The following is a 27,134-nucleotide window of genomic DNA, read 5'->3' on the forward strand; positions in this document are numbered from 1 at the left end:
CACGGTTGGGATGGTGTTCTTCGGCTTGCAAGGCTCCCCCTTTTGACTCCAAACATAACAATGGTCATTATGGCCAAACAATTCCATTTTTGTTTCATCAGACCAGAGGACATTTATCCAAAAAGTACGATCTTTGTCCCCATGTGCAGTTGCAAACTGTAGTATGGCTTTTTTTAATGGCGGTTGGAATTTTCTAAGCTGTTTAGAGGCACAGTCAACTTAGTGTATGTAAACTTCTGATCCTCTGGAATTGTGATACAGTGAGTTTTAAGTGAAATAATCTGTCTGTTAACAGTTGTTGGAAAAATTACTTGTGTCATGCACAAAGTAGATGTCCTAACCGACTTGCCAAAACTATAGTTTGTTAACAAGAAATTTGTAGAGTGGTTGAAAAACAAGTTTTAATGACTCCAACCTAAGTGTATGTAAACTTCCGACTTCAACTGTAATTCTCCTTTGACCCACAAAGTTTCTCTGGTATTAGGAGTAGGATTTTGTGTGTTTAGCGGTGCAATGATTGCCTGTTGCTTCATTTCACACCCTGAGAAGAGAAACTGCAGTGATCCGGATTTTTTGGGATTAGCTCACAGGTGGCTGGTGTCACCTTAACTGGGGAGGACAAGCTCATTGTATTGGCTGGAACGGAATTAATGGTATGGTATCAAACACATGGTTTACAAATGTTTTAATATCACTCCATTCACTCTATTCCAGCCATTATTATGAGCCGTCCTCCCCTCACCAGCCTCCTGTGGCTTAGCAGTACCATGTTTGCCTGTTGCTCCGTTTCAAACTAAGTGGGTTAATTGCAACCAACATTGAGCACTGCCTCAACATGAGGTGAACTCTCGTTAAACCATAAATATGCGCTAAGATCACCCGCCCGCACACCTGATCTCAATTGCAACCACTACTGGCCACCATACTACTGCTCCCTAAAGCTGATCTCAGTGTGTTAACTTTAAGTCCTGGATACTGTCCCAAATTTTTTTTGCTATTAGGCCTGGCTCGCATTTGGTGTTCCAATTCATCCCAAAGATATTCGATGGAGTTGAGGTCAGGGCTCTGTGCAGCTAAAATGTTTAACTATTTAGCCCTCTGGTGGGAATTATCTTGGGTATAAATTAAACCTAATAATATTTGAGAAGACTAAGCACAAATTTACCTATTTGAAAATAATTCAATACAACTGAAATGAGGTATTTTCTCATTTACCAGAGAGAATCTACAATTTCCTCTACACATTTTATTAATGTAAAGCTTGTTGGTATACTTACTTATCATCCAATTTAGATAAAACTTAATACAGTTTGGTCATTTCTTATTAAAAGGAATATTCCTAAACTGTCTACATCTAATATTGGTAACTTCATCAAGCCAACCATGATTGAGTTAATATAATCTTTGTTGTCATTAAATTATAGTCTAATCAAGGTATGTCAATTGACAAATTATATTCTAATGTGGCCCAAACACGGCAGGTAGCCTAGTGGTTAGAGCTTTAGGCCACTAACTGAAAGGTTGCTGGATCGAATCCCAGAGCTGACAAGGTAAAAATCTGTCGTTCTGCCCCTGAGCAAGGCAGTTAACCCACTGTTCCCCTGAGCATGGCAGTTAACCCGCTGTTCCCCTGAGCATGGCAGTTAACCCACTGTTCCCCTGAGCATGGCAGTTAACCCACTGTTCCCCTGAGCATGGCAGTTAACCCACTGTTCCCCTGAGCATGGCAGTTAACCCAGTGTTCCCCTGAGCATGGCAGTTAACCCACTGTTCCCCTGAGCATGGCAGTTAACCCACTGTTCCCCTGAGCATGGCAGTTAACCCAGTGTTCCCCTGAGCATGGCAGTTAACCCAGTGTTCCCCTGAGCATGGCAGTTAACCCACTGTTCCCCTGAGCATGGCAGTTAACCCACTGTTCCCCTGAGCATGGCAGTTAACCCACTGTTCCCCTGAGCATGGCAGTTAACCCACTGTTCCCCTGAGCATGGCAGTTAACCCACTGTTCCCCTGAGCATGGCAGTTAACCCACTGTTCCCCTGAGCATGGCAGTTTACCCACGGTTCCCCTGGTGCCGAAGACGTGGACGTCGATTAAGGCATCCCCCCACACCTTTCTTATTCAGAGGGGTTGGGTTAAATGCGGAAGACACATTTCAGTTGAAGGCATTCAGTTGTACAACTGACTAGGTATCCCCTTTTCCCTTTCCCGTATGTCTATAATGTACTCTTTTGTACTTTACTCTACAGTAAACTTGAGTGGAGTATAGTTCAGTACTACAAGTGATGGGGGGAAAGAAATCGATACAGTTACATCGCGGGATATTATTTTTGACTATATATTTTTGCGCTAGTTGACTGTACCTGCACCAAAACTCCTGTATTTTTCCTTCATAGATATTTAAAAATAAGATGGAGAAATAGGGAGCCAATTTGTTTTCGGCACTTTTATTTCGATGACTGATGAAAACTAGTTTTCTCGTGGCTCTCTCTTGTCCCTCTGCAGCAGACATATGGTGAGCAATATGTTTGGAACATCGAATCGCAATACATATAGAATTGTGTGAATCGCAATACATATCGTATCGGCACCTAAGAATCGTGATATCGCATCGTGAGTTCTCTGCAAATTCTCAGCCCTCAGTGCCTTCAGAAAGTATTAACACCCCTTGACATTTCCCAAAAATGTTTGTTATACAGCCTGAATTGTTTAATTGATTAAATTGAGAGTTTGTGTCACTGATACCCCTCTGTCGAGCAGTGAATTTCAAGCACAGATTCGACCACAAAGATCAGGGAAGTTTTCCAATACCTTGAAAAGAAGGGCACAAATTTGAACAATCAGACATTTAATTAGATATATATCGGTACCACGGTACCAAAATGTTATGATACCAACATTTTAGAAGACGTAGTACCGTTTTATATAGTAGTGAATATGTTCCTCTGGGCAACAGCAGCTGGTCTCTCAATGTGCCAGTCCACTTGTCTTTTACGCCCATATAATGTGCGTGTATGTCATCAACCAGTAACATCCCTTACTGGGCCCTACCCATCAATCACTCACCATCACTCACCTTCCAAGTGTGTGTGTGTGTGTGTGTGTCGGGGAGACAATGGAAGAGAAAATGAAGACCTGTTTTTTCCCCCCTCTTTCCCTTCAGAATCAATGCAGGCCTACATGAATACAAACCCAGCCCACCCTGACCCTCCCAAAGCTGTTTGATAACCTGAAGCATTATGAACCACATTCAAGAGAGGACAAGAAAGCTGTGTGGACCACATGCCAGTGCCAGAGAAGTGGGAATTTAAACAACTCGTGAGGAAGCTGAACCACAAATACTATATGTGCTACCGGAACTTCTTCATGAATACAGAGATACCAAAGCTCTACAGCGAAACATAAAGGCTCAATTTGAAGACATCCACTGCTACTCATGCGCCACTGATCTCTGGACCAGCAGAGCAATGAATGGATACATGGTTGTGACTGTTCAGTTCGTTGTTTCAGATACCTGGGACATGCAATCATGGTGCTTGGGCTGAACAGCGACCACACAGCAGAGAGCCTAAGAGAAGCACTGGACAAAACACTGAAGGAGGACTGGGACTTGCTACTAACAGAAAACGCATCCAATAACTGCAAGGCATTCTTAGATTACAATTGGATCCCATGTTTTGGGCACAACCTAGATCTGGCAATCAACAAGGCACTGAACATTGACCGTGTTGTGCAAGCTTATCCAGGCTGCGAAAAACAGTGTCAGGATTTACAAGGTCAGATCCTATGAATAGGCAGCAGGAAGCTAAACAGGATCTTCTGTGCTTACCAGACCAAAAGCTCATCCACGATGAACCAACAAGGTAGGGCTCAGCCTACGAGATGGTAGAACGCTTTCTTACGCAAATTAAATCAAATGTCGAATACAATAGGTGTAGACTTTACCGTGAAATGCTTACTTACAAGCCCTTAACAATGCAGTTCAAGAAATAGAGTTAAGAAAATATTTACTAAATAAACTAAAGTAAAAAATACAAAGTAACACAATACAATTAAAATAACGAGGTTATATACAGTACATGGGGTACAGGTACCGAGTCAATGTGCGGGTGTACAGGTTAGTCGAGGTACAGCCAGCTGTTTGCGCAGTTCTTTCTGATAACAAGAAGTGCTATCTTATACCAAAGACGACTGTAGTCATTACACTGGAGATAGTGAAAGATGTCCTGGCTCCACTAACAGGATTCCCAGATGCCCTAAGCAGGGAGAAAACACACAACCCTCTCCTCAGTTCTCCCACTACTGTGAAAATCCACTCAAGCCTTACTGTTGCTAAGAAAGATGGCAACTTGGCTACAGAGATTAAGGAGAAAGTGTTCATTTCTCTCGCGCAGTGACAGTCTGAACTCATTCTCTGTGTGTGTGTGTGTGTGTGTGTGTGTGTGTGTGTGCGTGAGTGAGTGAGTCTAAACAACAGACTTTTAACTCGGAGGACCGAACTGTTGCTTATGGGATTGGGGAGGTTTTCCCCTTCTCTGTCCCATTTTTAGGGGAGCCTTTTTATTTGCTCCCCCAAAAGTGACTTTGAAGTCTGATTTCTGGTAAATTTGTGCAACAAAATAAGCATTTTATTTAAATAAAAATTCACTGAAGAGTAAAGATGGTTTCATGCAGTATTGTTCTGCTTACTGCCACAATGACATGTCAATCATTATGTAAGAGTTAATTAACCAGGTGCTATGCGTTCTCTGGAAAATAATGCATGCACGATGCGGAAGGTGTGTGCCACGGCACACAGCGGAGGCACATTTTACCTGTGGTATCGCGATACTAGGTCTGGTATCGTATCGTTAGTAAACTGTTGGTATCATGACAATACTACATTGAATATCCATTTGAGCATGGTGAAGTTATTAATTACACTTTGGATGATATCAATACACCCAGTCCAAAAAAAAGATACTGCCATCATTTCTAACTCAGTTGCCGTAGAGGAAGGCACTCAGGGATTTCACCATGAGGCCAAAGGTGACTTTAAAATAGTTACAGAGTTCAATGGCTGTGATAGGAGAAAACTGTGGATGGATCAACAACATTGTAGTTACTCCACAATACTAACCTAAATGACAGAGTTAAAAGAACAAAACCTGAACATTATACAAATATTACAAAACATGCATCCTGTTTGCAAGAAGGCACTAAAGTAATACTGCAAAAGATATGGCAAAGAATTCCCTTCTTGTCCTGAAAACAAAGTGTAATGCTCGGGGCAAATCCGACAACACATCATTGAGTACGACTCTTCATATTTTCAAGCATGGTGGTGGGTGCATGGTGTTATGTGTATGCTTTTCATCGGCAAGGACTAAGGAGTTTCTTAGGATAAAAATAAATGAAATGGAGCTATGCACAGGAAAAATCCTAGAGAAAAACCGGGTTCAGTCTGCTTTCCAACAGACACTGGGAGACTAATTCACCTTTCAGCAGGACAGTAACCTGAAACACAAGGCCAAATACGGTGGATTTGCTTATCAAGACGACATTGAATGTTCCTGAGTGGCCTAGTTACAGTTTTGACTTAAATTGTCTTGAAGGTCTATAGCTGTCTAGTAGTGGTGTAACGGATCGTAGTTGATCCGTACGGATCACCGCCCACGGTTCGGCCCGCATGTGAACCGCGGATCAATTGCGAAGTTTAACCATCATAGTGAGAAATACAGTTTTACTGCCGCTGTTACTTTTTAAAGTAATAATTCCCTAAATCTCGATGCAGAGCTGCAGTGAAAAGATAAAGACAAGACGTGTGCTGTGTTTTACTCTGAAACCTGAAGGTTGATTTTGATTATTTAAAAAAAGCAGTTGTGTGTATTGTTCACGTGAACGGGGCATGTTGAATCCCAACGAATCAATCCTGGATGCTCGCGATGCAAAAAGCAAAGAAGAAAAAAAGAGCAGTGACAGCCATGGCTAGTGGAGGAGCTGAAGAACTGGAAAAGCCTCCCGCTTCATTTAAGTCTCATGTATGGGAGCATTTTGGCTTCCCTGTCAAATATGATGACAGAAGAAGGGTGGTGGACAACACCATTACGGTGTGTAGGCATTGTGCCGTAAGAAAGCCGTATGATCATGGAAATACATCGAGCACGGCCACACATTTAAAGCGTCATCACCCTGGTGTGTCAGTGACGGGAGCCAACCCAGCGAAGAGACAAAAACTTGTCACCGCGGCATTTAAGCAGCCCTTTGCTGCAGAATCAGACCGGGCTGAAGCCATCACCAAATCTATTGGGATGTTTATCGCTGCAGACATGAGGCCGTACTCTGTTGTGGAAAACAAAGGGTTTCAAAATATGGTGAAAGTGCTTGAGCCACGCTAGGAAATCCCCTGGCGCACCCACTTCAGTATGAAGATCATGCCAGATCTTTATGAACAGGAAAATATCAAAATTGGCGACGAATTATCCAAGACATCCTCTATTGCCCTCACCACAGACGGGTGGACCTCCAGGGTAACAGAAAGCTACGTGACTGTGACTGCTCACTACACCACAGAGGAGTGGTGCTCCAGGGTAACAGAAAGCTACGTGACTGTTCACTACACCACAGAGGTGTGGGAGATGTGAAGTCCGGTGCTACAGACACGCCCCCTCAGAGTCACACAGGCACAAATCTGGCGCAGGTACTGCTGGGAGCAGTAGCAGAGTGGAAGCTAGAGAGGCCCAATAGCAATATCCCAACCACCACAGATAATGCCAAGAACCAAGTAAATGCAGTGATAGAAGCTGGATTGGGGCCACAGATAGCTTGCTTTGCACATGTGATCAATTTAGCATCCCAAAGGGGAATCTCAGTGAACCAGATGGACATCCTCAGGAAGGTGGTTTCCTTTTTCCACCGAAGCACAACAGCCGCTCATGTGCTTAAGACCAAGCAGGAAATGCTACAGCTACTGACCCACAAGCTCATACACGATGTCACAACAACATGGACCTCCACATATGACATGTTGGAGAACTATCTTGAGCAGCAGGCAGCTGTATACTCTGCGCTGACAGACAAGACCCTGGAAAAACATGAAGACATCGTCACCTTGTCTGATGATGATGTGAAAGTGGCAGAGGAGGTCCTCCAGGTCCTCCAGGTGCTCAAACCCCTCAGAGGTCTTCTACCTCTGAAAACAAGGATTCTACAATCCATGGCACCAAGTGAGGAAGACAGCACCATCACTAGAGATGTCAAGGCTGCCATTAGAGAGGACCTGAACCCCAGATACCCCCCTAATGTACAGGACTACCTTCATAGATCTACTGCACTGGATCCAAGGTTCAAGTCCCTGTCTCACCTAGACCCTGCCCTACACCGGAGGACATACAGTGATCTCACCACTGAGATTGTGGCCACTGAAGAGGTAAAAAAATAAACAAGAGTGAATTACTTCAATAATAAATATACTGCAGTCTAATCAGTCTATGCTATTGCTATTAGAATCATCCATCTTTGATTTTGAATAATAATGGCTTTTATTAAATGTTATTGACAATTATAGTTCTATGAAATCTGAAAATAAATAATTAGTTAGTGTTGTTGGATTCTGGGTAAACTTTGAACATTGTTATACGCATAAGCATAGTATATAAAGGAAGAGACTGGTTTTTATGATAGAAGTTAATGGTTCTCTGTAATGTGCTCAGTGGACAGCAGGGAGTCACGGGAGTGCGATAGGTGATACGGGTGGACATCTGTGGATTAGGCGAAGGAGGGGTTGAGGTCAGGAGGTCAGGTCAGATCCCCTGAAGGAAGTAATAAGGGTTTATTATCCTATAACCCTCTTCCTGTCGAACCATAAGATGTAAGGATTGGAGAGAAGAAGTAGTGCCTAAAGTGGAGTATATATACTGGTAGTGGTGGAAACATGTCTTTGTCTGAATTACAGCTGTAACGACCCTTTGGGAAGAATTAAACTTGGTTAAGCTTCTCTAGTGTCCGTGAGTTATTTACTCTGAAAAATTAGAACCTAACAGTTTAATAGATCAAGTAATTTTTTCTGCAGGGTCAAGCCATAGAGCCGACAGGAGCAGACTCCTTCACAAAATAATTTGGCCATGAAGGAGCTTTTCGGGGAGACCTTTGCAAGCAAGGACACAGGCAAGATGTTTGCCAACATCATAAAGGAGGAGGTGGCATCCTACAAGACAACAAGCGGTATTCCAGTAGATGGTGATCCACTGGCATGGTGGAAAAGCAATGTGCGTAAATACCCTCACATTTCCATGATGGCAAGATGTTACCTGGCTGTGCCTGGCACCTCAATACCTAGCGAGAGGGTGTTCTCCACAGCAGGGGTCATAGTGACTGCAAAGAGGTCTACCCTCTCCCCAGACAATGTAGACATCCTCATCTTTTAGAAAAATAATGAAGTTATAAGCTCAGGTCTGCTTTGCTTTCATTCTTTTTCACTTTGTTTTGATGTGGACACAGGCTATTTTTTCATTCACTATTGTTCAAAGGAAAAAGGTATTATGCCTCATATTGCACTTTAATTTAACAATTGAGTATTGAATATTATATTTTAAGACTTTATTTTAACATTGAAAAGTTCCTTGCTTTAAGTGTTCTTTAAGTAATACATGGAAAGCAAAGTTATATTTGTCTCCCTTTTTTTTTGTTGCTGATCCCAAAAAATGATGTGATCCGAACCGTGAGTTTAGTGATCCGTTGCACCACTACTGTCTAGCAGTGATTAACAACCACCTTGACAGAGCTTGAAGAGTTAAAAAAAAAAAAAAAAAATGGGTAAATATTGTACAGTCCAGGTGTGCAAAGCTCTTAGAGACTTACCCAGAAAGACACAGCTGTAATTGCTGCTAAAGGTGATTCTAACATGTATTGACTCGGGGTTGAATACATAGCTAATAGCTAAATCAAGCTACATTAGCTTTATTTTACATTATAAAAAATAAAATAAAATCTTCGACCTTGACAGAGTATTTTGTGTAGATCGTTGACAAAAAAATGACATTTTAATTTTAATCATACTTTGTAACAAAATGTGGAAAAGTAATGTGGTGTGAATACTTTCTTAATTAAGGCACTGTAAGTGTATAAAGTATTCCCCCCATCACTCCTGAAAAGAGAAACTGCAGCACACACGGATCTAGGATTCATCACATTAATTTGCAAATAATTATGCTAATTTAAATACAATTATTGTGTGTGTGTGAACACTCATGCATTTCTGTGTGAGCCTGTGCAGTATGCGTGTGTGTGTTTACCATGTGGCAGTAGTGCACGGCGGAGGTGATTTGTCTGAAGATGTCTCTGGCCTCTGTCTCCACCAGTCTCCTCCTCTCATGGACGTAGTCATACAACTCCCCTCTGCTGGCGTACTCCATCACTATCACTATCTTATCACGACTCTCAAACACTACACAGGACAGGGAGAGCACAGAGAAAGGTTACATTGTGTGTGTGTGTGTATGTCTGCGTTGTTTTCCTTTCAGTGTGTGTGTGTATTCTCACCCTCGTGGAAGCGTATGATGTAGGGGTGTTTGAGGGCCGAGGTGATTTCTATCTCTCTCTGGATATGAACTCTGTCCAGATCATCAGTGATGCTCTCCTTACGAATCGACTTGATGGCCACCTGAGAACACACAACACCAGACACACACAGCGTTAGACTTCATTACGGTTACACACACACACCTCCGAGCTACAAGATAGAAGATTAATGAGGGCAAAAAACTGTTTAATCATTTTTAGAATGAGGCTGTAACGTAACAAAATGTGGGAAAAGTTAAGCATTGTAGGATTTACTCCGAAATAAGTACTAGTAGAAAATATTAACTTTTCTTTTGGATTGCATTTGTCAACAAGTTAATTATTGCTAAACCTCTAGAATCATTCTTTTAGATCAGTCAGGTATCTCAAATATGTTTATTTGCACATCCTCGTTGCAAACAGGCTGTAAGTACTATGTAACAACACTCTAATTACATTGTACTGCCTCTCATTTAATGGTCCTTCGAGACGGATAGCTAAATAGTAACTCAACATATTTCAACTTCTGGTTCACTTCATCGAGACTGTTATATTACTCTCGGGGAGATTTTATCTCTATCAAAGCATTGGTGGTTCAGTGGTAGAATTCTCGCCTGCCACGCGGGAGGCCCGGGTTCGATTCCCGGCCAATGCATGGTTTCCTTTTTTGGGGGGGCATTTTGGGATCTACTCACATAAGTAAATTCTGGTCTATAGAGCAGTCTTCCTTTATCTGGTCTATAGAGCAGTCTTCCTTTATCTGGTCTATAGAGCAGTCTTCCTTTATCTGGTCTATAGAGCAGTCTTCCTTTATCTGGTCTATAGAGCAGTCTTCCTTTATCTGGTCTATAGAGTAGTCTTCTTCTATCTGGTCTATAGAGCAGTCTTCCTTTATCTGGTCTATAGAGCAGTCTTCCTTTATCTGGTCTATAGAGCAGTCTTCCTTTATCTGGTCTATAGAGCAGTCTTCCTTTATCTGGTCTATAGAGCAGTCTTCCTTTATCTGGTCTATAGAGTAGTCTTCTTCTATCTGGTCTATAGAGCAGTCTTCTTCTATCTGGTCTATAGAGCAGTCTTCCTTTATCTGGTCTATAGAGCAGTCTTCCTTTATCTGGTCTATAGAGCAGTCTTCCTTTATCTGGTCTATAGAGCAGTCTTCCTTTATCTGGTCTATCTTCCTGACTTTGTCCCCATGGGGATATTTTGTTGCAGTGTCATGTACACATTTAAAATGGCGTTTAAATACAAACCAAAATTGACAATACAACTTTCATAACAGTTACGTACCAAGAAATAAGAAATAAAACATAAAAAAAAAAAAAAGACTAGCCTGCTGGCCTTACGGAGTCGATGGGAACATTAGCCCGAGCTATTTAGGAGGGATATCACACCTGGCACAAATGATTGTCTCGTTCTGTTTTTCCTGCTGAGGGGTGCCCTATACCTGCGCCCAGAGGGGAGTAGTTCAAAGTCCAGGTACAGGGGGTGGCTTGGGTCTAAAATTATTTTGTGAGCCTTGCAGAGGGCCCTGACCTTAAAGATCTCATCCAAGCCTGTCTGTTTGACTCCAAGTACCTTGCTTGCTGTGGTAATAATCCTTCTCAGCATATTTCTCTGGCTGACAGTGAAATTGCCAAACCAACAAACAATACAAAAAGTTAAAATTCTCTCAATAAAAGATTTGTAAAACAGAGTCAATATAGTACAGTCTACATTAAAAGATCCCAGCTTTTTGAGAAAGTACAGTCTCTGTTGGCTCTTTTTGTAGATCAGGTCTGTACATTTACTCCACTGAAGCTTATTGTCCAAAAGGACACCCAGATATTTATATTCCTCTACAATCTCTATATTCTGACCTCTGATAGATGTTGCAGAGGTAGGTGTTGTACGCTTCCTCAAGTCTATGCACATCTCTTTGGTCTTGTTGGTATTGAGGACCAAGTGTGGACCAAATCCTCACACCACTCTACAAAGTCATCTAGGACCGGGCCATGATGTTCCTCGTCATCATACAACAGGCTGATCAAGGCAGTGTCATCAGCGAACTTAACGAGGTGTCTGTCAGTATGGGAACTAGTACAACTATTAGTGTACAAAATGTACAGAAGTGGGGACAAAACACATCCCTGAGGAGAGCCTGTGTTGGTGTTGCGTATGTCTGACACGTGGGGACCTATTTTGACTCGCTGTGAGCGTTGGCTCAGGAAGTCCAACAGCCACAAAACCAGCCCCCCATCTAAGGAGAAGTCCTGAATGAGTCTCTGTGCCAGAATGTAAGGCTGGATTGTGTTGAAGGCAGAAGAAAAGTCAACAAACAGAACTCTGACATGGGATTTGGCACCCTCTAGATGTCTATAGACCATGTTAAGGAGGGTAAGAATGGCATCATCAACTCCTCTGCTAGGCTGATAGGCAAACTGAAATGGGTCGAGGAGCTTCTGGGTGACACTGAGAATATGACTTTTCACAATTTTCTCAAGGCATTTCATTACTAAGGATGTCAAGGCGACAGGGCGGTAGTCATTCAGCACAGAGGTATTAGATGCTTTAGGAATTGGTATAATTATAGATTTTTTCCACAACACTGGAACGTGTTGCTGGTTGAGTGAGGATTGGAAAATGTCTGTAAAAACACCAGCCAGTTGTTCAGCACAGTGCTTTAACACATGTCCACGTATTTTGTCTGGGCCTGGGCTTTTGTATGTGTTACATCCCCTGAACAACTTTAGAACATCAGACTGTTGGACAACAACTCTCTCAAACATTTGTAATGATGCTTCCATTTGTTTTACCTCCGACACGAAGTTGTCTGATTCAAATCTTGAGAAGAAAACATTCAGTTCATTAGCCATGTTCTGGCCCTCATATCCCCCAAGGTCAGCATAGAGCAGTCTTCCTTCTATCTGATCTATAGAGCAGTCTTCCTTCTATCTGGTCTATAGAGCAGTCTTCCTTCTATCTGGTCTATAGAGCAGTCTTCCTTCTATCTGGTCTATAGAGCAGTCTTCCTTCTATCTGGTCTATAGAGCAGTCTTCCTTCTATCTGGTCTATAGAGCAGTCTTCCTTCTATCTGGTCTATAGAGCAGTCTTCCTTCTATCTGGTCTATAGAGCAGTCTTCCTTCTATCTGGTCTATAGAGCAGTCTTCCTTCTATCTGGTCTATAGAGCAGTCTTCCTTCTATCTGGTCTATAGAGCAGTCTTCCTTTATCTGGTCTATAGAGCAGTCTTCCTTTATCTGGTCTATAGAGTAGTCTTCCTTTATCTGGTCTATAGAGTAGTCTTCCTTTATCTGGTCTATAGAGTAGTCTTCTTCTATCTGGTCTATAGAGCAGTCTTCTTCTATCTGGTCTATAGAGCAGTCTTCTATCTGGTCTATAGAGCAGTCTAAACATCACGTACTGTGAGCTAGTAATAGGTGAAAAAAAAAATCGATTCAGTTACATATCGGGGTATCGTTTTGACAATATTGCAATATTATTTTTGCGCTAGTTGGCTGTACCTGCACCAAAACTCCAGTATGTTTCCTTCATAGCTTGTTCTCCATCTTCTTTTTAAATAGGGAACCAATTTGTTTTCAGCACTTTTATTTCAATGACTGATCAAAACTCGTTTTCTCATGGCTCTCTCTTGTCCCTCTGCAACAGACATGGTGAGTGAGCAATATGTTTGAAACAGCAAATTGCAATAAAATCACAGTATCGAATCGCAATACATATAGCATCGGCACCTAAGTATCGTGATAATATCGTATCTTGAGGTCCCTGGAAATTCCCAACCTTACCATGATCCAGGCGTAACCATGGTGATGCTTTATTTGTCCCTGTTGTTTGTCTGTCCAGGGTTTGGTCCCAGCAACAAGAAATTCCTCACTAGTTAAATCCCCGGGCCAACACTTAATTCACTCACTCTTCCTTATCTCTCTCAAACTTAAAATCGCCTCGTTAAGGAAGACAGGCAAACACACAATTCACGAGTTTCCAATCACACACAAACGTAAAGTCCCTGGGTAGAGGTGATTTTTGGGGTGGAGGGTAACAGCAGGCAGAGGCTGCAGTGTTCACACACTGTTCACTTAATCTCAGAGCAATCACTAGGGTTCTCAAAGCTCTCTCTCTCTCTCTCTCTCTCTCTCTCTCTCTCTCTCTCTCTCTCTCTCTCTCTCTCTCTCTCTCACTCTCTCACTCTCTCACTCTCTCACACTCTCACTCTCTCACACTCTCACTCTCTCACTCTCTCACTCTCTCACTCTCTCACTCTCACTCACTCACTGTTCTTCCAGTTGGGTCACAGTTCTAGAATTCTCAGCTGCCGGAAAGAACTCTGGGACATCAGAAGATGGTATTCACACGCTCTCTGGGCCAACACAGTTACAAAACACACACACACTCCTGGGACTCCCTGGCTTAGATACTCATGCTTGCTTGATCAGCCACCAGAGATCCATGTCTTGTAAACTGTGTGGACGTGCTAGCAGGGTAATATCCCACTAGAGAGAACAGTGATGTAACCACACCTCTGAGTTTCCCTACAGACTCCACATCTCATCATGTAGGGGATTGTTTGTGTGTGTGTGTATGTGTGTGTGCGTGTGTGAGCGCATGCCTGTGTTCATGGAACTATTAGTCCAAGTATCTGAATGACCTCTAAAAATATGTGGATCATTTCAATCATTTGTTTGTGTAAAATACTAAAGGCTGATCCGGTTGGACCATGAATAACAGGTATTACTAGATAGATACATGTGCCAGAGGATATGGTTCATCCACCACAGGTCTGTCGGGTATGGAACGCCATGAGTCTTTGCGTGTCAAGAAATATACACGTCAATTAACATTATCTGACGTGTCAAATAAGCTTGACCCGAATATGACTGTACGTCACATAATTTAACACGTTCATACATTTTTTACGTAGTTCTTACACATTGATTACACTAACTCGTATTCCATGTCACAACGATTCACCGATACGTATGCTATGATGCTGGTAAAGTTTTTCCCCAAGCTCTGGACAGTGCTGGTCGTAAAAAAGCTAGTTAGCTGATGGATGCGCACAATGTTCTTCCCCAAAAACATACCAAAATGACAATCTAGCTAGCTAACTACCTAGCTAAGTGTCATCATCTAAAATACCCATACATTTATAAGACAGTTCTTATTTGATTAATGGTGGTCGGACCCACCTATGTGAATGTAACAGTTTTAACTTTAGTCCGTCCCCTCTCCCCGACCCGGGCGCGAACCAGGGACCCTCTGCACACATCAACAACAGTCACCCACGAAGCATCGTTACCCATCGCTCCACAAAAGCTGCGGCCCTTGCAGAGCAAGGGGAACCACTACTTCAAGGTTTCAGAGCAAGTGACGTCACCGACTGAAAGGCTGCTAGCGCGCACCACCGCTACCTAGCTAGCCATTTCACATCGGTTACATGAAGCTAGCCACAATAAGGATTAGCCACAACAGTGGACTTTGCGTTTAGCTTTCAAAATAAAAGTCTCAATGAAAGTCATCCAAATAATACAAATAGTGGAATTATGCTATAATGAAACAGATCATGCTAAACGAGGTTGGAATATTCTTATATAAATTCAACAAAAGACAATAATTTGTTAATTTGACAAAGATCTGTTGAAATCACACTGGTTGTATTAGACTTTAGAATTTCATTGGGGGCATACTTATTTCACTGTACAGCCTTACCTATAGATTGTGGATCAATGACATGGGGTATCAGTCTACTCAGTGACACCCAGAGAACATTAGCGTCGTAGCTCTTATTGCGGGACTCTGAAACCACTGTGAATTGAGACACATTTATTGTACCAGTCAACCGACTATGTGTATTGAACACTATTCCAGAGGAAAAACCGTACAACGTGGATGTTTTGGAGCCTGATAACTCTTGAAAAGGAGTTTGGGGAAAAAAGCACTTGAGTACTGAGTAAGCTGATATCCCATTTCATTGATCCCCAATCGTTAGGTAAGGCTGTACAGTGCAATATGAATGTCGATACGCACACTAGGCTGACTGGGGAGGTGATTTCCCACAGTCAAAGTCCCGCAATAAGAGCTACGACACTAATATTTCCGTAAACTCTTCACAGTTGTGTTCTCTGGGTGTCACCGAGTAGACTGATACCCCATTTCATTGCTCCACATTCCAACATTCCAACCATGTTTAACATTATCAAGTCTAAATTTGGGACGATTTCAACAATTGTAACCTTCTGCATCACTTTCAAAGAGGGACTTTTATTTTAAAGGCAAACCGCAAAATCCACTATTTTGGCTAATCCTTATTGTGGGTAGCTTCACAACACATATGCTATGGCTTGACCGGACCAGGTTAAGTCAGATCAAATCAAATTTTATTTGTCACATACACATGGTTAGCAGATGTTAATGCGAGTGTAGCAAAATGCTTGTGCTTCTAGTTCTGACAATGCAGTAATAACCAACGAATAATCTAACCTAACAATTCCACAACTACTACCTTATACACGCAAGTGTAAAGGGATAAAGAATATGTACATAAAGATATATGAATAAGTGATGGTACAGAACGGCATAGGCAAGATGCAGTAGATGGTATTGAGTACAGTATAAACATATGAGATGAGTAATGTAGGGTATGTAAACATAAAAGTGGCATAGTTTAAAGTGGCTAGTGATACATGTATTACATAGATGGCAAGATGCAGTAGATGATAGAGTACAGTATATACATATACATTATATTAAGTGGCATTGTTTAAAGTGGCTAGTGATACATTTTTGATCAATTCCCATCAATTTCCATTATTAACGTGAGCTGGAGTTGAGTCACTATGTTGGCAGCAGCCACTCGATGTTAGTGGTGGCTGTTTAACAGTCTGATGGCCTTGAGATAGAAGCTGTTTTTCAGTCTCTCGGTCGGTGCTTTGATGCACCTGTACTGACCTCGCCTTCTGGATGGTAGCGGGGTGAACAGGCAGTGGCTCAGGTGGTTGTTGTCCTTGAGGATCTTTATGGCCTTCCTGTGACATCGGGTGGTGTAGGTGTCCTGGAGGGCAGGTAGTTTGCCCCCGGTGATGCGTTGTGCAGACCTCACTACCCTCTGGAGAGCCTTCCGGTTGTGGGCGGAGCAGTTGCCGTACCAGGCGGTGATACAGCCCGACAGGATGCTCTCGATTGTGCATCTGTAGAAGTTTGTGAGTGCTTTTGGTGACAAGCCGAATTTCTTCAGCCTCCTGAGGTTGAAGAGGGGCTGCTGCGCCTTCTTCACCACACTGTCTGTGTGGGTGGACCAATTCAGTTTGTCCGTGATGTGTACGCCGAGGAACTTAAAACTTACTACCCTCTCCACTACTGTCCCGTCGATGTGGATAGGGGGGTGCTCCCTCTGCGGTTTCCTGAAGTCCACTATCATCTCCTTTGTTTTGTTGACGTTGAGTGTGAAGCTAGCTGGCTGCTTATAATGTTGGTTTTGGGCAACAGGGTTTAGTAGCAGGCTAGCTACTTATTTCAATAGAAGTACAACAAGTGGCTACCTAGCTAATACTTATTCACATGGGATTCCTAAATCATTGCTAAGAATATTGAAAATGACTAGTTTCTACTGTTCTTTGTTTTCAGGCTGTTTTCATTGGTGCTAGCTAGGTACCGCAGAAGTTGCTGATAACATCTGTATCGAAGATATTTGCAAACATTTTTGATCCTGCTCGTTTGATCCTGATCTAATTTCAAATGCTCACTCAGACGTTTTCACATTCGGTCGAACAAATATTGCCTCATTAAGAACGCGGTATTGTACAGCTTTGACAGTGATCGTAATGGTGGAGCTTGGCTTCGCACACATCATTCTATAATAGAATTGTGTTATTTGACGTGTCAAATAAAAAGCTTATTTGCCGTGTAGCTTTTTTTACACGGCGTTCCATAGTCAGGCAAGGACAAGTCCAAGATATCTCCAGAACAGGTTTATTCAGATACTGGGTTCAACACACCACACTCCTATGTATTGACTGCTCACAGTGAACGTGCGAGTGTTAACGTGTTTCTATGGAGAGAACAGAAAGAATAACCATGAGTATAGGCTTACATACAACTATACAGGCCCATAGAATAGACTGTGGAGGTATACATGCTGCTATATAGAAGACACTAAATGACTTGGTGTACACAATCTCTGCCATGATATAACGTAAGTGGTAGGGTTAAATATTTTCCTGGTATTTTACAAATGTTCCATCCCAAGAATAAATCCCTTTTCTCTCGGGTGACCCGGGATTTCCTGCCAAACCCGGAAGTGTCATTCTAAAGCATGGAAATATGTCAGGATTTGATTAGAGCTTTGATCAGCATGAAAAGTCTACCTTAGCCCGATGAGCATTACATTGAAGTCATTTCTGAGCCAAAGCCCAAAAAAGCCCAAATGATTGTGCCGTTATCCAATACATAGCCTATGTTTATAAGCACGGAAATCGACTCTGCCGCATGAGCATGCTTATGCGGCAGAGTCGTGCTTATAAACCCAGGGTCGTTACAATATATAGACTACCGCACATTACGCACGACAAAAAAACATAAAAGCCCATAGATGTAGCTATGCTCTCTTGTTTAAATAAACAAAACAAGCTCTGATAGGCTATTCTTTCAGTGTGGACTGTATTACTGTATATTATATGGACTGGAATTACACACCTCAAGTTAATGCACAAGCACGGTGAACCGTGCTAAACCCAACAATGCAGTAATCAATAACAATGTAATAAAAATGACAAGGTAGAACAAAAACACACAAGAAATAGGAACACAAGAAAGTACAGTGCATTCTGAAAGTATTCAGACTTTTTCCACATTTTGTTATGTTACAGACTTATTCTAAAATGGATTAAATAAACATCAAGTCTGGGCTCTGACTGGGCCACTCAAGGACATTTAGAGACTTGTCCCAAAGTCACTCCTGCGTTGTCTTGGCTGTGTGCTTAGGGTCGTTGGCCTGTTGGAAGGTGAACCTTTGCAAACAGTCTGAGGTCCTGAGCGCTCTGTAGCAGGTTTTCATCAAGGATCTCTCTGTACTTTGCCTCGATCCTGACTAGTCCCCCGGTTCCAAACATCTTCCCTTTAAGAATGATGGAGGCCACTGTGTTGTTGGGGACCTTCAATGCTGCAGACATTTTTTGGTACCCTTCCCCAGATCTGTGCCTCAACACAATCCTATCGGAGCTCTACGGACAATTCCTTTGACCTCATGGCTTGGTTTTTGCTCTGACATGCACTGTCAACTGTGGAACCTTATATAGACAGGTGTGTGCCTTTCCAAATCGTGTCCAATCAATTGAATTTACCACAGGTGAACTCCAATCAAGTTGTAGAAACATCTCAAGGATGATCAATGGAAACAGGATGCATCGGAGCTCAATTTCGAGTCTCATAGCTATGGGTCTGAAAACGTATGTAAATAAGGTATTTAAGTTTTTTAGTTTTTCTAAATTAGCAACAATTCTAAAAACCTGTTTTCGCTTTGTCATTATGGGGTATTGTGTGTAGATTGACGAGGATTTTTTTTGATTTAATCCATTTTAGAATAAGACCGTAACGTAACAAAATGTGGAAAAAGTCCAGGGGTCTGAATACTTTCCGAATGCACTGTAAAGGTAGATATGTATAGGGGTGAGGTGATCAGGATATATGATAAACAGAGTAGCAGCAGCATAGGCTATATGATGATTGTAAGGGAGTGGCTGTGCGTGTGTATAGAGTCAATATGAATGTATGTGCATATTATGTGTGTGAGTGTGTATGGGCCTGTGAGTGTCCTCGACACGCTGTACTGCAGCCCTGTTGATGTGGGTCGTGTGTGCCCCCCCAATTCCTGTATTCCATGATCAGCTCCTTGGTCTTACTGACGTTGAGGGTTGTTTTTCCAGCACCACACTGCCAGATCACTGACCTCTCATCGTCGCCGGTGATCAGACCCACCACTGTCATGTCGTCAGCAAACTTGACGACTGTGTTGGTATTGTGCATCACCACGCAGTCGTGGGTGAACAAGAAGTACAGAAGGGGACTAAGCACACGTCCCTGTGGGGCCCCCGTGTTGAGGGTCAGCATGGCGGTCAGCCCGTCAGGAAGTCCAGGATCCAGTTACAAAGGGAGGTATTTAGTCCCAGGGTCCTAAACTTGGTGACGAGCTTGGAGGAGACAATGGTGTTGAATGCTGAGCTGTAGTGAATGAACAGCATTCTCACATCGATATTCCTCTTATCTAGGTGGGTGAGGGCAGTGTGGAGTGCAATTGAGATTGAGTTGTCTATGGATCTGTTGGGGAAGTTTGCAAATTGGAGTGGGTCTAGGATGTCTGGGATGATGAAGTTGATGTGTGCCATAACAAGCCTCTCAAAGCACTTCATGATTACAGATGTGAGTGCTACAGGGCGGTAGTCATTGTGGCATGAAGCCTTAAGAGTTATTGGGGAAAGGAATGATGGTGGTCATCTTAAAACGTGGGGATTACAGACTGGGACAAGGAGAGGTTGAAAATTACCATGAATATGCCTGCCAGTTGTTCTGCGCATGCTCTGAGAACGAGCCCTGGAATACCGTCGGGCCCAGCGGCCTGCCAGGTGTTGAGCTTATTAAAGACCTTACTCATGTCGGCCTCGGAGAGCGAGATCACCCAGTCCTCTGGGTCGGTGGCAGCCCTCACACCCAGCACGATGTTGTTATTGTTGAAGCGTGCATAAAATGCATTGAGCTCGTCTGGTAGGGAGGCATCGTTTGGAAGATCACGGCATCCTTTGCATTCCGTAATGGACTGTAGCCCCTGCCACAAATGGCAGGCGTCAAAGCCTTTGTAATATGATTCCACCTTACTCCTAGATTGTCCTTTTGCTCGTTTGATGACTCTGCAGAGGTCATAGCGGGACTTCTTGTACTTGTTCCTGTCCTCAGCCGTAGCCCACATTATCTTGAAAATCAAAACACTAGAAACGCCTGACCTTTCAGCCTATAAATACCCGCTAGAGAATGTTGAGAATGTTGCCGGGTGTCACATTTAGCATACGCTTCAGATGCATATCAACCTGCAAGGTGCACAAACAAACACCAAGCCTTGATAAATATTGCATAAACAATTGTATGAATGAATTGCATGAAGAAATATTATTGGAAATATATCCATGTAAAAATATAACAATAAAAAATATTTGTTTAGATAGAGTAAAGGACATGTTTTGTAGAATTCTACAAAGTCCTAGTGAAAAAAGTAGGCCAAAAGCCAATTTCTGACACTTCCAGTCAATGAGGCATCAACATTCTAACAGTAATAAATCCATTTCATATTTGCTATGTGAAGAATAATAATTTGGTTGTGTTTATAAAAGTCGTAAGTAACATTAGAAAACTAAAAAACACACACACTATACGATATATTTATTAAACATAAGAATGAGTGTGAGTTGTCACAACCCGGCTCGTGGGAAGTGACAAAAAGCTCTTGTAGGACCAGGGCCCAAATAATAATACATTTTGCTCTTTATTTAACCATCTTACATATAAAACCTCATTGTTCATCAAAAGTTGTGAATAACTCACCACATGTCAATGAGACGGGTGTGCTTAAAAGGATGCACATAACGCTGCAATGTTGGGTTGTATTGGAGAGAGTCTCCGTCTTAAATCATTTTCCACGCACAGTCTGTGGCTGTATTTAGTTTTCATGCTAGTGAGGGCCGAGAATCCACTCTCACATACACTACCGTTCAAAAGTTTGGGGTCACTTAGAAATGTCCTTGTTTTTGAAAGCAGATTTTTTTGTCCATTAAAATAACATAAAATTGATCAGAAATACAGTGTTGACATTGTTAATGTTGTAAATGACTATTGTAGCTGGAAACGGGTGATTTTTAATGGAATATCTACATAGGCGTACAGAGGCCAATTATCAGCAACCATCACTCCTGTGTTCCAATGGCACGTTGTGTTAGCTAATCCAAGTTTATCATTTTAAAAGGCTAATTGATCATTAGAAAACCCTTTTGCAATTATGTTAGCACAGCTGAAAACTGTTGTGCTAACTAAAGAAGCAATAAAACTGGCCTTCTTTAGACTAGTTGAGTATCTAGAGCATCAGCATTTGCAGGTTCGATTACAGGCTCAAAATGGCCAGAAACAAATAACTTTCTTCTGAAACTTGTCAATCTATTCTTGTTCTGAGAAATGAAAGCTATTCCATGTGAGAAATTGCCAAGAAACTGAAGATCTCATACAACGCTGTGTACTACTCCCTTCACAGAACAGCGCAAACTGGCTCTAACCAGAATAGAAAGAGGAGTGGGAAGCCCCGGTGCACAACTGAGCAAGAGGACAAGTACATTAGAGTGTCTAGTTTGAGAAACAGACGTCTTACAAGTCCTCAACTGGCAGCTTCATTAAATAGTACCCTCAAAACACCGGTCTCAACGTCAATAGTGAAGAGGCGACTCCGGGATGCTGGCCTTCTAGGGATAATGAATCCAGTTGTTTGTGTCATCCGTTTCGGGAACGTACCTGCATAATTGCGCACCCAACTCACTCCGGTGCTTCGCTCTATCACATTTGACATTGTCCGTAAGCTTGAGTTCGGTTGCACACAAAAAAATCATACAATGATGGAAAGACCTGTGTGTTGTCCCTGGTAATGCACAGAGAAGAGCTTCAAATTCTTAAATCATAGCCTCAATTTTGTCCCGCACATTGAATATAGTTGCGGAAAGTCCCTGTAATCCTAGATTCAGATCATTTAGGTGAGAAAAAACCTAACCCAGATAGGCCAGTCGTGTGAGAAACTCATCATCATTCAGACAAGTGAAAATGATGGTCAGTAAAGAAAACTTGAAGCTCATCTCTCGATTCTAAACAATGTTTCAATTCTTTTGCCCCTTGATAACCAGCGCACTTCTGTATGTTGTAAAAGCGTTACATGGTCGCTGCCCATATAATTTGGATACTGCTTTAAAACTTCTCACGCCTCACCATCCCGGATCCGGGAGCACCCCCATCAGTAAAAAAGCTGACTAGCATAGCCTAGCATAGCGCCACAAGTAAATACTAGCATCTAAATATCATTAAATCACAAGTCCAAGACACCAGATGAAAGATACACATCTTGTGAATCCAGCCATCATTTCTGATTTTTAAAATGTTTTACAGGGAAGACACAATATGTAAATCTATTAGCTAACCACGTTAGCAAAAGACACCACTTTTTTTACTCCACCATTTTTTTCCTGCATAGGTAGCTATCACAATTTCGACCAAATAAAGATATAAATAGCCACTAACCAAGAAACAACTTCATCAGATGACAGTCTGATAACATATTTATTGTATAGCATATGTTTTGTTAGAAAAATGTGCATATTTCAGGTATAAATCATAGTTTACCATTGCAGCCACCATCACAACTCTCACCAAAGCGACTAGAATAACTACAGAGAGCAACGTGAATTACCTAAATACTCATCATAAAACATTTCTGAAAAATACACAGCGTACAGCAAATGAAAGACAAAGATCTTGTGAATCCAGCCAATATTTCAGATTTTTTAAGTGTTTTACAGCGAAAACACAATATAGCATTATATTAGCTTACTACAATAGCCAACCACACAACAGCATTGATTCAAGCCAAAAATAGCGATAACGTATAAACCAGCAAAAGATATTAATTTTTTCACTAACCTTCTCAAACTTCTTCAGATGACAGTCCTATAACATCATATTACACAATACATATAGAGTTTGTTCGAAAATGTGCATATTTAGCGGCACAAATCGTGGTTATACAATATGAATAGTAGCCAAAATGCAAACAAAATGTCGGGAGAAATCTTGGGAGAGGCACCTATTCTAATCGATAACTAATCATAAACTTGACTAAAAAATACAGGTTGGACAGCAAATAAAAGATACATTAGTTCTTAATGCAACCGCTGTGTTAGATTTTTAAAATTAACGTTACTACGACATACAGCGTGCGTTAAAGCGAGACCGCACCGAAATTAATGGCGGAATATGCATTTTACATTTTTCAACAGAACAACGAATTAACATCATAAATAGTTCTTACTTTTTGATGTGCTTCCATCAGAATCTTGGGCAAGGTGTCCTTTGTCCAAAAGAATCGTTGCTCGGTTGTAGAATGTAGTCTTCAACGTTGGAATTAGCCGTAAACATTAGCCATGTGGGCCAGACGTGTCCAACTCACCATAACGCAGCACTAATAAATATCCGAAAATCGCAATATACTGATATAAACTGATATAACTCGGTTTAAAATAACAACATTATGATGTCTTTAACACCTATATCGAATAAAAACAGAGCCGGATATATCTAAGGGCTATAACCGGAGCTTTCTAGAACGACAGCCAGAGCTCCTTTCTGCGTCAGAGCGAAGAGGACAAAGGACGGACCCCACGTTGCCAGCCCATTTATAAGCTCTCAGATCTGCCTAGAAACACCATTTCAATTCTCACTATTCGCTGACATCCAGGGGAAGGCGTATGCAGTGCATCTCAACCAATAGAAGACAGGCAGATTTATAAACGGATCTCAGAACAGCCAGCAGAATTCAGCATTCTCACATCCTCATAGGAAAATTGCTCTAGCTCCAGTTCTGTTTTACTCACAGATATAATTCAAACAGTTTTAGAAACTAGAGAGTGTTTTCTATCCAATAGTAACAATAATATGCATATTGTACGAGCAAGAATTGAGTACGAGGCAGTTTAATTTGGGAACGAAATTATTACAAAGTGCCAACAGCACCCCCTATTGAGAAAAGGTTTTAAAGCAGCACCAACTGAGCCACTCAGTACTTTAAGTTGATTCCCTACAAAGGTCAATACATTTTCAATGTTGTTGAATTCCATTTTAATGCCTGGATTCCGTGAGGGCCCTAATTATCATATTTGAACCCGAATGAGGCTCTCCACTCTACAAGCTCTCACAGTCTCACGTCAGAATTAGATGTTCATCCATGTTTCTCAAACGTCAAATTTCAAAGTTATTTAAAATGTCACATTTCAAAGTGTATAAGGCATTAACTCCGAATTCTTAAGGTTAGGCATTAAATCTGAATGGTTAAGGTAAGGGTTACGGTTTGGGATAGGATTAAAACAAAAATATCAACCTTTGGAATCAGAGGCATATGCTTATGCCCATCCGCCATCCACAATGCCTTAGCAAAACCGGAACCTATTTGAAGGTAACATCGCTCACTGTTGCCCCTAGTAGCAGGTTTCCACGTCATCTCCTAACAGCCAATGCTGACTCGTACCATTGGTGATCTGTCTGCTCCACTACCTATTGTTCACCATCTTCATCGAATGTTTTCATAATTTATCTGCAGATAATCGCCAAAAAGCATAGGCCTACCAGTAGCCCATGCAAATTAAGGAGCCAAATGAACGACTCTCTCACCAATGCGATTTGGTAGGCTACACTGACTGACGATATGACAGTCACTCACCAGGGGTAGGATCCTAAATACAGGTGCAGTGATCTGTGAGCTGCTCTGACAGCTTGTGCTTAAAGTTAGTGAGGGAGATAATGAGTCTCCAGCTTCAGTGATTTTTGTAGTTTGTTCCAGTCATTGGCAGCAGAGAACTGGAAGGAAAGGCGGCCAAAGCAGGAATTGGGTTTGGGGGTGACCAGTGAAATATACCTGCTGGAGCGCGTGCTACGGGTGGGTGCTGCTATGGTGACCAGTGAGCTGAGATATGGTGGGGCTTTACCTAGCAAAGACTTATAGATGACCTGGAGCCAGTGGGTTTGGCAATGAATATGAAGCGAGGGCCAGCCAACGAGAGCATACAGGTCGAAGTGGTGGGTAGTATATGGGGCTTTGGTGACAAAACGGATGGCACTGTGATAGACTGCATCCAATTTGTTGAGTAGAGGGTCGGAGGCTATTTTGTAAATGACATCGCCGAAGTCAAGGATCGGTAGGATAGTCAGTTTTACGAGGGTATGTTTGGCAGCATGAGTGAAGGATGCTTTGTTGCGAAATAGGAAGCCGATTCTAGATTCAATTTTGGATTGGAGATGCGAGTCTGGAATGAGAGTTTACAGTCTAACCAGACACCTAGGTATTTGTAGTTGTCCACATATTCTAAGTCAGAACCGTCCAGAGTAGCGATGCTGGACAGGCGGGCAGGTGTGGGCAGCGATTGGTTGAAGAACATGCATTTAGTTTTACTTGCATGTAAGAGCAGTTGGAGGCCACGGAAGGAGAGTTGTATGGCATTGAAGCTCGTCTGGAGGTTTGTTAACACAGTGTCCAAAGAAGGGCCAGAAGTATACAGAATTGTGTCGTCTGCGTAGAGGTGGATCAGAGACTCACCAGCAGCAAGAGCGACATCATTGATGTATACAGAGAAAAGAGTCGGCCTGAGGATTGAACCCTGTGGCACCCCCATAGAGACTGCCAGAGGTCCGGACAACAGGCCCTTCGATTTGACACACTGAACTCTATCTGAGAAGTAGTTGGTGAACCAGGCGAGGCAGTCATTTGAGAAACCAAGGCTGTTGAGTCTGCCAATAAGAATGTGGTGATTGACAGAGTCAAAAGCCTTGGCCAGGTCGATGAATACAGCTGCACAGTATTGTCTCTTATCGATGGCGGTTATGATATCGTTTAGGACCTTGAGCGTGGCTGAAGTGCACCCATGACCAGCTCGGAAACCAGATTGCATAGCAGAGAAGGTACGGTGGGATTCGAAATGGTCGGTGATCTGTTAGTTAACTTGGCTTTTGAAGACCTTAGAAAGGCAGGTTAGGATAGATATAGATCTGTAGCAGTTTGGGTCTAGAATGTCACCCCCTTTGAAGAGGGGAATGACCGTGGCAGCTTTCCAATCTTTAGGGATCTCAGACGATACGAAAAAGAGGTTGAACAGGCTAGTAATAGCGGTTGCAACAATTTCGGCTGATCATTTTAGAAAGAGAGGGTCCAGATTGTCTAGCCCAGTTGATTTGTAGGGGTCCAGATTTTGCAGCTCTTTCAGAACATCAGCCATCTGGATATGGGTGAAGGAGAAATGGGGGAGGCTTGGGCAAGTTGCTGTGGGGGGTGCAGGGCTTTTGACCGGGGTAGGCGTAGCCAGGTGGAAAGCATGGCCAGCCGTAGAACAATGCTTACTGTGGATTTATTGTTGGAGACAGTGTTTCCTAGCCTCAGTGCAGTGGGCAGCTGGGAGGAGGTGCTCTTATTCTCCATGGACTTTACAGTGTCCCAGAACTTTTTGGAGTTTGTGCTACAGGATGCAAATTTCTGTTTGAAATAGCTAGCCTTTGCTTTCCTAACTGACTGAGTATATTGTTTCCTGACTTCTGAAGAGTTGCATATCGCAGGGGGCTATTCGATGCTAATGCAGAACGCCACAAGATGTTTTTGTGCTGATCAAGGGCAGTCAGGTCTGGAGTGAAACAAGGGCTATATCTCTTCCTGGTTCTACATTTTTTTGAATGGGGCATGCTTATTTAAGATGGAGAGGAAAGCACTTTTTAAGAGCAACCAGGCATCCTCTACTGACGGGATGAAGTCAATATCCTTCCAGGATACCCGGGC

General features: G+C 42.3%; 1 protein-coding gene and 1 non-coding gene across 2 annotated transcripts in view; one reads left to right on the top strand and one right to left on the bottom strand.

Annotated features, from left to right (window-relative positions):
• LOC120061671 (NUAK family SNF1-like kinase 1) overlaps window positions 1–27,134 on the bottom strand; it is a 71,109-nt gene that overhangs the window by 33,340 nt on the left and 10,635 nt on the right. The window contains exons 2-3 of the mRNA XM_039011566.1: window positions 9,517–9,637; window positions 9,270–9,421 (exon numbers count right to left, since the gene is read on the bottom strand). Coding sequence (XP_038867494.1) covers window positions 9,270–9,421; window positions 9,517–9,637 — 273 coding nt within the window. The remainder of the gene's footprint in view (window positions 1–9,269; window positions 9,422–9,516; window positions 9,638–27,134) is intronic.
• trnag-gcc lies at window positions 10,119–10,189 on the top strand. Its single transcript has one exon. It is a non-coding gene; the product is annotated as a tRNA-Gly (tRNA).

Source organism: Salvelinus namaycush, chromosome 16 (assembly GCF_016432855.1).
Source record: "Salvelinus namaycush isolate Seneca chromosome 16, SaNama_1.0, whole genome shotgun sequence".
NCBI lineage: Eukaryota > Metazoa > Chordata > Actinopteri > Salmoniformes > Salmonidae > Salvelinus > Salvelinus namaycush.